Source organism: Colletotrichum lupini, chromosome 1 (genome assembly GCF_023278565.1).
Source record: "Colletotrichum lupini chromosome 1, complete sequence".
Taxonomy (NCBI): domain Eukaryota; kingdom Fungi; phylum Ascomycota; class Sordariomycetes; order Glomerellales; family Glomerellaceae; genus Colletotrichum; species Colletotrichum lupini.
Genome location: NC_064672.1, coordinates 4,159,906 through 4,174,641, shown reverse-complemented (window position 1 = coordinate 4,174,641; position 14,736 = coordinate 4,159,906). Strand labels below are relative to the sequence as shown.

General features: G+C 52.3%; 6 protein-coding genes across 6 annotated transcripts; 2 read left to right on the top strand and 4 right to left on the bottom strand.

Annotated features, from left to right (window-relative positions):
• Positions 1–81: 81 nt before the first annotated feature.
• On the bottom strand, positions 82–1,355 carry CLUP02_01227 (RNase3 domain-containing protein; the record flags this gene model as incomplete). Its single annotated transcript, XM_049280269.1, has 2 exons — positions 82–1,035; positions 1,089–1,355. 2 exons carry the CDS (start codon positions 1,353–1,355, stop codon positions 82–84), a joined length of 1,221 nt encoding a protein of 406 aa, XP_049136226.1.
• A 128-nt stretch (positions 1,356–1,483) lies between these two features.
• CLUP02_01226 (uncharacterized protein) lies at positions 1,484–6,740 on the top strand (the record flags this gene model as incomplete). The annotated part of the gene is made up of 17 exons (XM_049280268.1): positions 1,484–1,510; positions 1,580–1,618; positions 1,675–1,713; positions 1,770–1,830; positions 1,891–2,083; positions 2,131–2,181; positions 2,237–2,519; positions 2,727–2,805; positions 2,850–2,923; positions 3,014–3,501; positions 3,567–3,702; positions 3,825–4,880; positions 4,941–5,567; positions 5,626–6,121; positions 6,225–6,426; positions 6,486–6,648; positions 6,723–6,740. 17 exons carry the CDS (start codon positions 1,484–1,486, stop codon positions 6,738–6,740), a joined length of 4,032 nt encoding a protein of 1,343 aa, XP_049136225.1.
• A 214-nt stretch (positions 6,741–6,954) lies between these two features.
• On the bottom strand, positions 6,955–7,942 carry CLUP02_01225 (uncharacterized protein; the record flags this gene model as incomplete). The annotated part of the gene is made up of 3 exons (XM_049280267.1): positions 6,955–7,122; positions 7,190–7,765; positions 7,838–7,942. The coding sequence occupies 3 exons, from the start codon at positions 7,940–7,942 to the stop codon at positions 6,955–6,957; spliced, it is 849 nt and encodes a 282-aa protein (XP_049136224.1).
• A 1,235-nt stretch (positions 7,943–9,177) lies between these two features.
• On the bottom strand, positions 9,178–10,810 carry CLUP02_01224 (ribose-phosphate diphosphokinase; the record flags this gene model as incomplete). Its single annotated transcript, XM_049280266.1, has 4 exons — positions 9,178–9,254; positions 9,307–9,610; positions 9,668–9,850; positions 10,115–10,810. The coding sequence occupies 4 exons, from the start codon at positions 10,808–10,810 to the stop codon at positions 9,178–9,180; spliced, it is 1,260 nt and encodes a 419-aa protein (XP_049136223.1).
• A 1,071-nt stretch (positions 10,811–11,881) lies between these two features.
• Positions 11,882–13,503, top strand: CLUP02_01223 (RNA polymerase III subunit C17; the record flags this gene model as incomplete). Its single annotated transcript, XM_049280265.1, has 6 exons — positions 11,882–11,940; positions 12,179–12,287; positions 12,404–12,519; positions 12,601–12,676; positions 12,769–13,104; positions 13,192–13,503. 6 exons carry the CDS (start codon positions 11,882–11,884, stop codon positions 13,501–13,503), a joined length of 1,008 nt encoding a protein of 335 aa, XP_049136222.1.
• A 113-nt stretch (positions 13,504–13,616) lies between these two features.
• Positions 13,617–14,309, bottom strand: CLUP02_01222 (uncharacterized protein; the record flags this gene model as incomplete). Its single annotated transcript, XM_049280264.1, has 3 exons — positions 13,617–13,898; positions 13,957–14,170; positions 14,242–14,309. The coding sequence occupies 3 exons, from the start codon at positions 14,307–14,309 to the stop codon at positions 13,617–13,619; spliced, it is 564 nt and encodes a 187-aa protein (XP_049136221.1).
• Between the last annotated feature and the right edge of the window lie 427 nt (positions 14,310–14,736).

Genomic DNA, 14,736 nt, shown 5'->3' with positions numbered 1-14,736 from the left:
TCAAATTTCTTTGTAGATGGTTATTGCTTCAATTGAAACTAGTATCATGGGTATAGTGCAACCGCCTCACTCTGACCTCGCCTATTTCTCCCCAAGAGCTGCCAGGAAAGCCTTCTTCTTATCCTGATACACCTTCAACAATTTCTTATTGTTAAGCGCCACTTGCGCTGCCTTTTGGCCCGCCTCCTTCTTATTCAAGTCGCTACCGGTTCCAAGGAGCTTATTTTTCTCGCCCCATCCGTCAAGGTACACTCCGACGCTGAAGAGGGCCAGCTTCTTGTTGTACTTGTCTTTCTTGTTCGCATTGAGTAAGTCTTCGTAGCGGATGGTGATGCCGTTCGCACCAATAGCCTGACTGAGAAGGACCTTCGGAGGCAGACTAGACTCTTCTGTCACCGTCGCGCCAAGTTCCTTGACTGTCTGCAACCCGGGCGTCTTAGCAACCGACCTGATCTGGTCCTTGATAGTCGATGCCCATAGTGTCCTGAGCCACTCTGCAACTCGAGTGAGACCGTTGATGGGGTCGGAAAGAACCACAGCAGCGACGTATGCTTCAAACAAATCACCGCGAACCTTTTTGATTTCATGTGGTTTTGCCACAGCCGGCTGGGTACCTCTGGGCTTGAACTCGGACGGCAGATTCGCTCTTTCGAACAGTCCGTAGTGTGTTGAGTATTCTCCCAGGTTGGCATTACGAATCAGAAGCTCTCGGATCTGCGAGCACTGGCCCGTTGACATCCCTCCGAAAGTTTGGAAAATGAGGGAAGATGAGATCAGTTCGACATAGGCGTCTCCAAGCCACTCAAGGCGGTCATAACTCAAATCTGATTTGTGCTTGGCCACGCCAACATGGGTGAAGGCCGCCAACTCTAGGACAGGATTCGTGATTTTTGGCAGAGGCGGCATTGTCTTCGGAATATCGGCTGGCGTCCATGGCTTGACCAAGATGAAAGACGGTATTGGCGGTCCTGAGACCACTGGGCTTTGCCTCGGTGTCAATGGGGATTGGCCCTTCTCGTGGGATGCATTCTTCCCCTATTAAGTCAGCAAAAAGTTGACAACGTATGAAACGAAGCTAATGTCCTTACCTCATTCTCGTCAATCTCACCGCTTTCGAGGGCTTCTGTTTTTCCTTCACTAGCCAACTGCTCAAAAGATGGCAACAACACCTTGCTAAGCTGCCGGATTTTTTGCAAGTCTTCGCGATGGATAGAAGATCTTGTCTTGGCCCGGGTCAGTGCCTGGAGACATTTGATGAGGTCATCGCCGTGATCGAGAAGCAAGTCTATTGCCTCGCTTTCGGCATGCCTTCGCTTGCTCGGTGGTAGCATCCCTGAACTCGAGCGCTTGCTCATTTTGATTCTCCCTCGAGGCAAACAGATTGCAAATTCTGGTCGAACGATACCACAAAGTTTCGTGGTTGGTGTTGTAAAATTGAAAAAAATTGAAATGTGGTCGATAGGAATGAGAGTATTTCGTCGCAATGTCGAAACTTCCGTCTTATTCACCAGTGAGCATCTCAAGAAGCAACAAAAATTAAGTCCAGGCTTGGGTGGAGCTCACTGTGCTTTCGCTGCAGGGATCAAGTCCGTTAGCCTGGGATGTGACAAGGATGTGGGTACGTACCGAGTATTACCGGCCAATCGATGATCCCAAGACCGCAACCAATTGGAGTGCGCAGCTCTCATTTTGCGGGTCCAATTCAGGACTCAGGTTCGCTCAAGCTAAGGTTGTTCGACTTCGCGACAAATTTCTGGCTGGTCTGATAGAGCTCTATCAAGACCTACAAAGATGAGTGTCCCACGCGCGAGGTTGTTGGACCTCATGAAGGTAATTCCGCGATTCTCTGACCTGTCTGGTTTTTGCTAACCTCTAAGGCCCAATGCGAAGTCTTTGCGACAGTATTTAACCCGGAGGGAGTGAGGACGGGCAACAAGATCCTGCGCCAGCGATTGAAGGGACCTGCTATCGCCGACTACTACCCACGCAAGGTTGCGACCGTCAAGGATGTGCAGAGGGAGTTTGGTCCTCATGTCACAACTCTAGACTTGGAAGAGATGGACCGCTTGGAACACATTGCCGGGTACGTCATGGGCTGAAGGGGGCGAAGGAGCTATTGCTAACGCCTAGACAGACTGAAGGCCAGAGGAAAGAGCGCGCCGAAAAAGAAGAAGACGAAGAGTAAGTCATCTCGTTTGTTGCCTCCAATTGGATGGTTACGCTGACCGTTCTACAGCCGAGCCCAAGAAGCGATAGACGTCGACCACGAGATCGATTGTACGATACGATGTGCATTCATAGAGCGATCCCCCGGAATCTTGCGCGCCAGGACACTCTCCACATATAGAGAGCGGCGAGACTTGGGGCAGTACAGTCGCCGACCGAGGCAGCCCATGTGGCTCTGTCACAGTATGCGGATGTCTAGGGACCCTCAGGCACAGGCACGGTATGAAAATACCGGGGATCACGGCTTCAGCGGGTCATGGGGAGGATGTCCATCAACATGGAGGGCAGCCAGTGTACAAATACCATGGAGGATATCAGAGTCAAAAAATCATAAGTCTCTCCGAGAGACAGCCTTGTTTCATGTTTAAAATGACAACTCCCGTTTTATTGAATCCCAGCTAAATGATTGCCTTGGTCGGTAGGTGCTGAACGCCACTGCGTGCTACATGGAGCTATTCGCAAGTAAAGACACACAGCACTTCCTACTTCTCCAGTGTTAGGAACAACCCCGTCTGATCTCTGCGCTGGATCTGTGGATCTTCGTCCTACTGCTCTTGGCATATCTGGACAAGCAAAGAAGTGCCATCGCAAAAGCTGAGTCTTTTCAAAGGGCTGATGAACAGATTTGGGCAAGGCAGCAGGGGCGGTATGCTTTCTCTTCAAGTTGAATGTCATCTGGTGGTTAGACAACGCTATGGTAGGCAGTGGTGATTAATCAGAGGCCGGCTAGTCAGGCCCTCCTCCTTCAGGTGGAATATGGGGCGGGTCGACAGGTCTTCACATGTAGAAAGACTTGTACGGTACCTGCATAAACAAGTTGAACTTCCTCGTCCAAATCAGGAAGACCGTGCTAAATCTCAGCCGAGTCGCGAACTCCTTCCGACTTCAACACCCTCAACAACAACCCTTCCCTCGCCAGGCCAAGCAGCAGCCCATCATTCCTCCTTCAACTCGGAACCAACTTCACGATCTTGACGCTTTCGGATTATTCTGTCCTGGCCCGCAGCAGCTTCGATTAGGCCCTTCGTACGCCTTACTTCCAAAAAGGTGCCTGTGCTGCCCGGGACTGCCTCCTTCCCAACACCAACTCGAGCTCCTTCCTCGTTCCTACCTCACCTTCCCGTCCCCCATTCTCTCCCCATTCCCACCACAAAAAGCTTTCCTCACCTTTCCCCTCCACAATTCCTCCACAAACAAACCTCTCCCTCCACTGCAGAGAAGATCTTCATCAGCACTCTTCTTTGTGTCTCCCTCCCAAATAATCTTTCTCAACTTGTCTGCCACCTTACGGCATTACCTCTGTTTCTATCTTCTGCAAAGCATTGACCCTCTAAGAAGAGATTGTCCGACGTCACGATGTCTACACCTCCCTCCGCGGGTCTCACACCCAAGACCCCCAAGCGAAGCTCTCCTCCGGCTTTGAAGCCTCATCACGAAGAGGAAAACATCCAGCCTTCCATCGAGTCAGCTGCCTCGGTAAGTACAATTCTTTTCTCACCGCTGTCTTGAAGGTCTATCATTTGTTCTGCCCTTGGCCACTGCCGTACAACACATGTTCTTCGAACAAGATAGAGGCCCGGGCTAACGAAAAAAAAAAGGGTCTCCCTGCCTTCAAGCAGAAGCAAACCATTGCAACTCTTGCTACGTCCAAACTTGCCAATCAGAATGTTCTCAAGGTTGGTTCTTCCTCCCGCAATCTGCCGCTTCGCTCACAGCGGCGACAGAAGAAGACCAATCAGGACACGATTGCTGGCACGAACCCTATGGATATGCTCCTTGCCAAGCTGTCTGAGCAGCAAGCTGCCCTCGATCAACAGAACGAGGCTTTGAAGAACTCTGATGAGAACAGCTTGTACTCCCGTCACTTCGACAAGGCTTCTTCGACGACGAACTCGGTCCCTATCACTCCTGCCACGGACTCGTTCCCCACGACTGCGCCCACGAGTCGCCCAACCAGTGCCGCTCTAAAGGAGACTAACGGCAACGTGGACGAGCTCCTTCGACTGAAGATGGAGCTTGCCCGAGCGCAGAACAAAATCTCTCGCCTTGATCACGAACTGGCCCAGTCGCGCTCGGTCAAGCAAGAAGAAGACATCGCTCCGGCTCCGCCTGCGGCTCGTTCGGGGGCATTCGGAGCTGAGAACGCCTGGCCTACCGACGACAACTCCTCGGATATCGGCGCCCCTTTCATCAACAACTACAGTCGTCCCCGCCATTGGAGCAACAATAGAGCTCCTCTCTCCTTTGATGCGGCTGCTCCTATTTCCGACTCTGGTGGTGACTGGTATGGTGGCGGACGTGGCGGCTTCAACCAGGGCTATATGGATCCCGCTGGTCCGTACTCTATGGCGGATGGTTTTCGCAATGATCGTATGAGCCATGAACCCGAGATGTACTCTCGGCCCCCTAGCAGTCGCCGAAACAACCGGTTCGACAACAGCCGCTGGCCGTCTCCTCAGCCATACGGAGGAACCAACTTTGGACATAACTATGGCGGCTTCACTCCCTCTCCTGCTCCGTTCGACCCCATGGGTGGTCCTCCTGGTAGCGCTTCAGGCAATATGGGCTATCAAGGCTTCAACCAGCAGGGTCCAGGAAGTTCATTGTCTCCCCATGCAACTGAGTTCACCACTGGCGATGGATGGAAGAGCGAGGTACGTGACAATGCCAGACATGGACCTTGATGCAAAGTGCTAATGTTCCATCCCCAACAGGCCATTGCCACGGAGGGCCAGACGTACCTGCCAACTACTGAGCCTCTCAACTACCGCCGCTTGTTGGATCGGAATGTCAATTGCAACTGGAAGTACATTGTGGATAAGATTGTCTGCAACAATGACCAGCAGGCCTCCATCTTCCTGCAGCAGAAGCTCAAGGTTGGCACTCCAGACCAGAAGTACGAGATCGTGGAGGCAATCGTTGCCCAAGCGTATCCTCTCATGGTCAACCGTTTTGGCAACTTCCTTGTACAGCGTTGCTTCGAGCACGGCACTCCAGAGCAAGTTGTTAAGATCGCGGAAGCCATTCGCGGCAATACTCTCAATCTGTCCATGGATCCCTTTGGTTGCCATGTCGTTCAGAAGGCGTTCGACTCCGTCCCCGAGGACTACAAGGCTATCATGGTCCACGAACTTCTTCGCAGAATTCCCGAGACCGTTATTCATCGTTACGCCTGTCATGTCTGGCAGAAGCTCTTTGAGCTTCGATGGTCCGAGTCCCCGCCTCAGATCATGAAGTTCGTCAATGAGGCTTTGCGAGGCATGTGGCACGAAGTCGCTTTGGGCGAAACTGGCAGTCTGGTTGTCCAGAACATCTTCGAGAATTGTCTCGAGGAAGATAAGGTATGCTGACATTTTCCGACCCTCTTTTCTACATATGTGTCTAACTATGGATTTGTAGCGTCCCTGTATTGAGGAAGTCCTTGCCAACATTGACATTGTGGCTCACGGACAGTTCGGAAACTGGTGCATCCAGCACATCTGTGAGCATGGCGCTCCAGCGGACAGAAGCCGTGCGATCGATCATGTCATTCGCTACGCTGCCGAATACAGCACTGATCAGTACGCCTCCAAGGTTGTCGAGAAGTGCCTGAAGATTGGAGGGGGAGAGTTCCTCAGCCGCTATCTTGATCGGGTCTGTGAGGGTCGCGTTGATCGCCCTCGCATCCCCCTCGTTGACATTGCAAGCGACCAGTACGGCAATTATCTCATTCAGTACATCCTCACTCATGCGGGTCTGCAGCACCGTGAGGTTGTCGCCGCCCACATTCGCAAGCACATGGTCTCTCTTCGAGGCTCCAAGTTTGGATCTCGCGTGGGCATGCTTTGCACCAACCCCGCTGTTGCTACTCGTCCCGGCCCCGGAGTTGGTCCTGCCATGAACCGTATGGGTGCTGGTCCTCGTTACAGTGGCGGCGGCGGCTACCGCTAGACTTTGTCACCATCTTTTCATACTGTCGCCATCAACTTCTCAACTGTTCTCACTCTGCGTCACTATAGGACCTCTTTCCCCTAATTCCCTGTCACCCCATTCGATTTCCCTCAACTTTGACAAAGTCGTTGCACCACCTCATTTGTCCGTGCTTACGAAACATCTTCCTCGGCCATTAATTTACAAATCAGCTGTCATCCTACGCTCGGCAGGTTATCACTTGTCTGAGTGCATTGGACACTTCATGGTTACGGATTTTGCGATATGGAGGTGCGTCACTGTGACCTCGAAACCCTAAGTGGGCGTTGGAGTTGCATCACGAAGCCCAGCCAGAATGCTCGCATCTATACATGGCGGTTCATCGACACATCCACATACCCCTTTGATACTCCTTTAGTCTCATCAAAATTCAAACTGGACAACCCGGAGGATGGCGAGGATGGACAACTAGGCAAGCATGGCATATCGGACCAAAAGTCAAAGACAATGATTGTATGTAGTTATGTATCACATTCCGGAGACTTTGGAGTGCGGCCTTGGTCCAGCTTGGACAGCATCTGTGGCAGTCCTCAACTGAGCATTAGGTAGCTCCCTAGAAATGATCCTTCTACAAGTAATTTGGTCCCCTCTATTATCTCATGCGCACTCGTAAATGGGATCTTCCCGTGTCGGGTTTATAATGTTTTGCTTGACATTGTTGACTCTGTGGTAATCCATAAGCCTTGTATCCCTATCCCCTCTCCAGAACGCCATTCGTATTGCCTCCTGAATCCTACATGATTCTGATCATGCATCGTCTTACGCTTCTTTGCTTACAGACTCGGCCTCTACTGCAGGTGATACAGCGTCATCTAACGGTGGAAATTCGGAGTCGACTACAGATGGCTTCTCCACCGCCTCTGCAGTTGCGACATCCTTCTCCCACGGCTTCTTGGGTACCGCACGTTTCCCAAATGGTTTTACAGACTGCAAGTTCAGTAATGATCTTGAGAAGAAGAAAAGAGGAAGGAGAAACACTAGGGGAGATACTCACTGCGTCCCTAACGACGGTGTCTGGGATCTGTCTGATGCCGGGGATGGGAATCCCCTTTTGAATCATCTCCAGCATCTGCGCGAAACCCATCGGGTACGCTGGCTCGTCGCCCCCTTGGCCTGGAGCGCCCTCCTGCGGCTGCGCTTTGCGTTCGACGTAGAGGTCTGCTTTGGGGGCTGCTGCTTGCCATGAGGGCGTTGCTTCGTCTGCCGGGGTTGCGGAAGAGTCTGGTGTTGGGTCTGCGAGGGTGGTCTCGTTGGTGTTGAGGGTGTCGAGCTTGGAAGTTAGTGTTGGGACGTCGTCTGCTGATGGTTCTGTTGCGCCGCTGGCTGCGGGAGCTGTGGACGAGGAGGCTCCCTGTGTGCTGGTTGCGCTGCTCGTCTTGTATTCTTCGGGCAGGACGTCGGGGGGCGTGTGGTCCGGGTGCTTCGCGAGCCAGTCCTTGTACTTTGCAAAGTCAATGGTCACGCCTATGCGCTGGGCGTAGTAGAATATCCGGGCGTGGATCGCGAGGTCGGTGGGTGTGCCTTGCGGGTTTTCCGTGTTTGGATCGCCGAGGATCGCATAGAGGCCGGACTGGAGCACGTATCGTTAGCTCGAGATGATTGACGGGCTATATATTATCTGTGATTCCAAGGTGAGACGCACTGTGAACATCTTGTCTCTTTTCCAGGGGTACGTGTCAAAGGCCTTGAACATGCCGTCCTCATCTGTGATTGCGCGGATGCGCTCTGCGCCGGAGAGGGTCGCCATTGCGAATGACCCGGTTGTGTGATTAATGCTACTAGAGTCACCCAGACCTGAATTGTCTACAACGCACGAGACGAAGGTGCGAGAAAGTCACTCGAATTGTGTGTTCAAGAATGCTGCTCGTCCTCGTTGGCCTGACGTCGTTGCCGAGGCTCAAAACTCACGGCAAAGATGTCGTTCGGTTTAAGCATCCCTCCCCTGGAGAGGGAAGCTCGGCGGGTTGGCGGGGCGAGAGCTTGGCTTTCCAACGCCCTGATAAGATAAGCAAATGAATGTACCCCGCGAAACCGCGGCTCGGTGGGGCCAGGGCGGGAAGTTGGGGAGTTTGGGGTCGGGAGACGTTTGGGGAAGAAGACTTCTTGGCTTGTAGGAGTTTGTTCCGACATCCTTGCTTTTTCTTTTGGAACTTCCATCGGCCTAGATTCAGTTCACTCTTTGTTTTCTTGAGTCTGGTTTGGTGTACTATTTGTATGCCAGGGGATAACAGATCCAAACCCTCTTTCTGATGGGTACATCTGACATGTGAAAAGCATTTTACAAGGACAAGTCTTCGTCAGCACAAACAGACATCAACGCAACGACGGCACTGGGCATTCGCCTTCAAATTGACAGAGTTTTTGTACATCTCGATTGCTAGATTTCTTTTCTATCTCAAATATGTGTCACGATTTGTCTACGGGCACGCTGACGATCATCAAGCGGCTGAACCTTCTACGGATATGTTTGTGTTATGTGGACGGGATGAAGACTATTGCGCAGCACTTTACTGGCCCCCGTTTCGCACAGGTCCCAAAAATCATGAAAGAAACGTTCAAAGTCGCCAACAGTAAAACGGACAAGTGTAATCCATCAGACATGAAAAGTTTGTGTGTATAGCAAAGCTCCCCCTTCGGGTCCGCTGTTCCGCTGTACAGAGAGCCTCCATCTTACGAACGAGGTTCTAAGTATCTTGTTTTTGTGTAGCAATGTGGCTAGCCAAACGGGGCTGCCACTGGTTTGCATCATTTCCAATGGGAAACGAGCTGGTATGTTGTCGATAAGTCCGGGTAAAAGAGGAAAACGTCTAGAATGTCCATGGCGTAAGAAAAGATGCCACACTCAACCCACCCCCTGTGCTGAACGCCAGTAAAACAACACCAACGGTTGCTGGGATTCCCTAGAAGCAGTTGGTGGAATCCAATAAACCCTCCGATGCAAAAAAGCCGATGTTTCTTTTCGAACGCCATGTGATGATGCTTTTAGTTGTGCTGGAAAAGGACGCTGATCGACTCGCCGTGGTGAACACGACGGATAGCCTCCGCAAAGACCGGAGAGACTGCTAAATTTTAGCTTCGCTCCAGGACACGGTAGTATTCGAGAGCACTCACCATCCAAAAACTCGAGTTTGGAGCAGGCGCGCATGTGGTCCTTTTGAGGAACGGTGTTGGTCACGACCATCTTGTCGATGGCGGAAGCGTTGATACGCGGAATGGCGTCACCACTGAGAATGCCGTGCGTCAAGAGAGCATAGATGTGAGTAGCACCCTCCTTCTTGAGCAACTTGGCAGCTCTCGTAATGGTGTTGCCGGTATCGATGAGGTCGTCAACGAGAATGCAGACCTTGTCCTTGACATCACCCACCAGCATCATGCTGGCATTGCGTTGCTCGGTGTACTTGGTCGGGCGTCGCTCCTGTGAAAAAAAAAAACATGAATCCTGTGTCTCCTCACACGGGGAGTAATGGCCTACCTTGTGGATCAGGGCGAAAGCCATGTCCAGCTCATCAGCGATGGCAGTGGCGCGCTTGGCTCCACCAGCATCGGGACTGATAACCACAGCATCCTTATAGTTGGGGATGTTCTGGCGGATGTACCTCATGAGGAGGGGCTTGCCGTACAAGTTATCGACCGGCACATCGAAGAAGCCCTGGTACTGAGGATCGTGGAGATTCATCCTGCAATCATTAGCATATGCTTCAGAAAGAAGCAATGAAGCGATGCAGGTATAAAGAGCATTTGGGAAGCTCCAGGGAGGGTTGTAGCAATAGCCTTTGTGTCACATAAAGCACCACGTAAAGGATGATCGGGAAGAAAACCTACGTAATCTACGTTTTGTTAGTTTGGCTGCGCGAATCTTTTGGCCCCCTTTGAACACTCTCTCGAGCTATTCTCAGGAGTTCTTTTCGGGGGTACATACCACATGGTCTGCACCAGCGCAAGCCAGGAGGTCAGCAACCAGTGTGCCAGCTTGGGCAACCCACTGCTTGTATCCAGGCTTGGACTGGAAGCCATCGATTCGGTTTTGTTGCTCGTTGTCGTGGTTGGTGTAGCTGACCTGAGAGGATACAGAGTCGTGGTGGCTACGACCGTTGCCATTGGTCTTGGAATGGTCAACGCCATTCATTCCATTAGATCGCTCCTCGTTGAGCTTGCTCTTAGCCAGCTTTGAGGCAATGCCATCAATGCCGTTGGGGAGGCCCATGCTGCGCGCAATACCAGGACCCGGGGTCGCAGGCACACTCTCAAAGGTGTAGTTCTTAGATGTCCCTGCTGCTGGCTTTGAGAGAGGTGCGCCGGCCTTCTTGTAGGGGACATCGGGTTGTCTCGAGTAGGGGAACAGAGGCATGACAGCCGTAACTCTCTTGGCGGAGCCCGTCTTGCAGGCAGAGATCATGATGCACAAGTCCATGAAGTTGTCATTGACATTGCCAGATGCAGTCTGGACGATAAAAACGTCCTTGCCGCGCACAGAGTCTTTGATCTCGCAGCGGCTCTCTCCAACAGAGAACTTTGACAGAATGCGCTCACATGGGTTCAGCCCGAGGTTGTTGCAAACACTGTTGAGGAGCTCCGGGTGGGAGTTGCCTCCGAGAACAATGATATTGCGGACCATTGTGAAGATTTGCTGGTTGCTCAAGAAGCAATGGGTGAATGAAGAAGAGGAGAATAGTGGTCGGGCGAAACCGGCGATATTGGAGGCTGAACCTAGAACCGCTCGAGGGTATGACTAGGACCTGAGGAAGAAAAGAGGGCGTCGAGGCCGGGGCTGCAATGTGTATTTCGCAGCTAGGGTATTCGAAGATGGTTGTGGAGAAAGATACCCCGGGTATTTTTTGAGGGTTCGAAGGTGTCGTGTGCGGGTTGGAGGATCGCGAGCGAGAGAGAGCCGGTGTCGGGTTTGCTGGAGTCGTCAAAAATCTGCTAGTGGGGTGCAGGGCGACGTCACAGGGACTGGAATGTGCCGAAGCCGAGGGTATGCGTAGAAGGGAATTGTATGGTAAAGATGCTCGAGAGCTGGAGAGCAATCAGCGGGGATGAGGGGGAAGGCCTCTAGAGATGCTATCACAACGGGAGCATGACGAACAAGCTCAAGAGAAGAGGGAGGAGGGAAAAGCTGGTAGCGGGGGGCAATTCTGTCTGAAGCTGGGGTTGTCGAGAAGTTGTAAAGGAAAATCTCTGAGTGGATAAGTTTGTTTGGGATTGGCAGGAATCGGGGTCGGGTGCAGTCGCCGCCATGTGGACTTGGGGGTGGCAGGTGGAAATGTGTGGTGGTGGGGTAGAAAGAGAGATTACACAGGGCTCCCTCACAGGGTGAATGGGTGTAGAAGTGGCCATTTTAGGTTAGCACGGGTACCTTGTTGCGCCTGTGTGTATGTTCATGACTCCGATCTCTGGCAGTCTCGCAGAGATTTTGCGCCCCGACGACGTTCTAACCATGCACTGTATTCTTCCGGTCGTTGCCAGGCTGCCCAGACACGCCGAGCCTCACGCAGAGTGCCGTAGACCGGTGACGGAGATGCCTGAAGCGATGCGAGGGCGGTGACGGCGGCGGAAGACATAGGCGACCAGGTACGGAAGTACAGTGTCAACGACTGACTTCGTACAGGGAGGATTGAATTGCATTGGATTCGTGGAACGCTGCCCGGAATGCAGCAGTGACTCTTGTTCTAATTCTGGCTGCGATATGCCGAATGAGGTGGATATTCTGAAATCCATCCCCTTGTCAAAAAGTCTGGCTGCCTCGTGATTGTACGGATAATGCAGACAGAGTATATGCCTCTTGAATGTACATCCAGAAAATAGCGCTCCTTGACGATGATAGTGAGGCGGGAAGGAGTACCTGGGGAATCTCACACCTCCCCTTACCTTATTAGTGTAGTACTGTACTACGTAGGTAGTTGTTCTAAGGTAGTGTAATAAGGAGTGAAATAACGCGAGTAACCGACCGGCTTTTATTAACGACAAGAGGTGCAGGTGGCAGGGCCGCAGGCAGGAGGAAGCGGCCACCGGCCAGCGGAGGCACCTACTTCGAATCTGAAGCCGCCAACGCCAACGCTCTTTCCCCCTCTCATTGCGCAATTCCAGATCCGGTACGTACTCTACGACAATTTAGCACATGGCAGAGTGGGGGACTGGGCATCGTGATTGGTGCCTTGAGCCGTGTCAATGCACCTGCTTTTCTGCTTGCCTTTTTATCTCCCTGCAGCTCGTTGCCAACCGTACCGGCCATCGACCGCGGGGCACTTGGGTTGTCAAGAAGAATTTGCGGCAGCATCGTACCTTGCCTCCCATTGCTCGCCTAGATTCCGGACAGTCACGAGTGTAATTCTTTTTACGAGATTACACAGTACCTTTACCTCATCTGACTCTTCCGACTTCTCACAAGTCACAACTGGATTCAAGGCGACCCGATATTTCCTTGATAGACCCCAAGGCAGAGTCACCAGTCACTTACCCTTGTCAAATCAAACGTCAGCTTGTCCAAGGTTGTACCACTTGAACAGCCTATTCCTGTCCCTCTCAAAGAGCATCTGCGAGGTTCCGTTTTGAGTGACAGGTACATTGGCCTAGCCTCTTCACCTTGTACACCGACACGTCGATTTCCCGCAAACACCAAGCGCCTGCGCAGCTTGCATTTTCCGCACTCTTTTTGGCCCATACGCAATTGCCGCCGTTGCCACCTGGTATCAAACGGTTTGCATCACACCTTCTCCTCTACCCGATAATCGCAACCTAGTCGTCCCCCGCGCCAAGCACGCAATCAAGATGAAGATCCTTGAGGCTCAGTCGGCAGTTTTGACCAACTATGAGGTCTATCAACATCTGAATGAGCGCAAGCTTGGTCAGAAGAAGCGTGAGCGTGGAGAACGCCGCGGTCCCGGCAACCTTGAACCGCTGGCAAGAGAGGTGAGTCTGACCACATCCAAGTTATACATGCAATGAAAATTGGGTATCTGCTTCTGTGTAATAAACTCATGGCTGACACATATGTAGCTCCTCCAGTATCTGCGGACAGCACCAAACCCGCTCAGCCAAGACCCCATTACATATCATCCAGACTGTATCACCCAGCTCCTGGGTAAGCTTCAGCCCTATGACTTGGCCAAGGGTGAGGTCATCATGATCCTGAACCTCCGCCCAGCATCCGTCGCCGCTCTGAACACCGTCATCGAAGAGATGCCTGAGCGCTTCGATGAGAACCAGCAGGAGGAGATGGTCAACATCATTGCTGAAGTGCTTGGCTCGTTCCCCCAGGAGGCAGGAGAGGAGGAAGGCGCCGAGGAAGCTGCGAACGGCGCTGCTTAGAAAGCCTTGCCGCATCACACTTCGCAACTCACTTTGGACGGCACCGAGTCCTCCAATGTGTCCTCTTCCTCCTGGAGTGGAGTATCAGGGTCGCCCTGACGAGGCAATGAATCTCACATGGCGACACAACCGCCCTCGCTCTGTCCTCCCTCGGCCTTCCGCGTCATGATTGCGGTTTTACCAATCTCCTCGAACGCCAGCTTGAGCAGTTCGCCCGTCACCGCGGAGCATTCCATGTACTTGTCTATGCGGATCTCCTGCGCCTGCTGGTATGCTTCTTGGGGATAGATGACCCCGTTGGGGTCGTCTTCGGATCGTAGGTCTCTCTTGAGACCCAGCATGAGGATGGGCAAGCGGTCGGGCCTGCGGAAGGACATTTTGACCTCTGGAAGCCACTGTATCGGATGTCAGACGGGATACAGAAACAGAAGAGAGTCATTCAGGAGAACATACATGTCTCCTCATGTTGATGAGACTCAGCCGCTGGCTTATGTCGTAACACAGTATAACAATGTCCGGCTCGAGCAGCTTCCAGTTCTCGGGGCTATTTGTATCATAAAACTCTAGACGGTACGGTTTTCCAGAAAACTTGATCTCGAAAATGAAGGGTTGGTCAATATCTCTGAGCAATCTGATGGGCCCGGTGCCTTCGCCGGCGCTCAGTCGCCTATTTCAGGGGCACATCTCATTAGCATTGTGAGACCCCCATGGCATGGTCTCGATAAAGGGCATACGGACGAGAGAAACGACGTCTTTCCACATTTCTCATCACCAACTAATAATATCTTGACTGATTCCTCTTCCATGATTGTAAGACCTTTGATGTTGAGCCTTTTGAAGGGAACGCAACGGCTGCTTCGGACGACTTCCGATGGGACGTCTAGATACGGCGATGTCTAGGGAACAAATGGCGCAGGGCCAGGCCTGGTGCGGACTCAGCCAAGACTCCAGCACCAGAAACACAGTGCCCATTTCGCGCCCACTGGTCCCGTCGCAACGGTTCGGCTTTCTCCATGAGGGGAGGATGAGAGAGTGTGGAGTCGAGCTACAGCCACAGCACAAGCCACATTTTGTTTTCTACAGGGCGACGAAAAAAAGTTGATGCTAAGAAATAAAAAGAAATAAAAATTGGTTGTCACTCAACTTGCATGCGCCGGCCCCTCCAAAAGTGACTCTTCCAGGCCCAAAGGTACCCGCATGATGCCGGTCCGCGTCTGAACCACCACCACCACC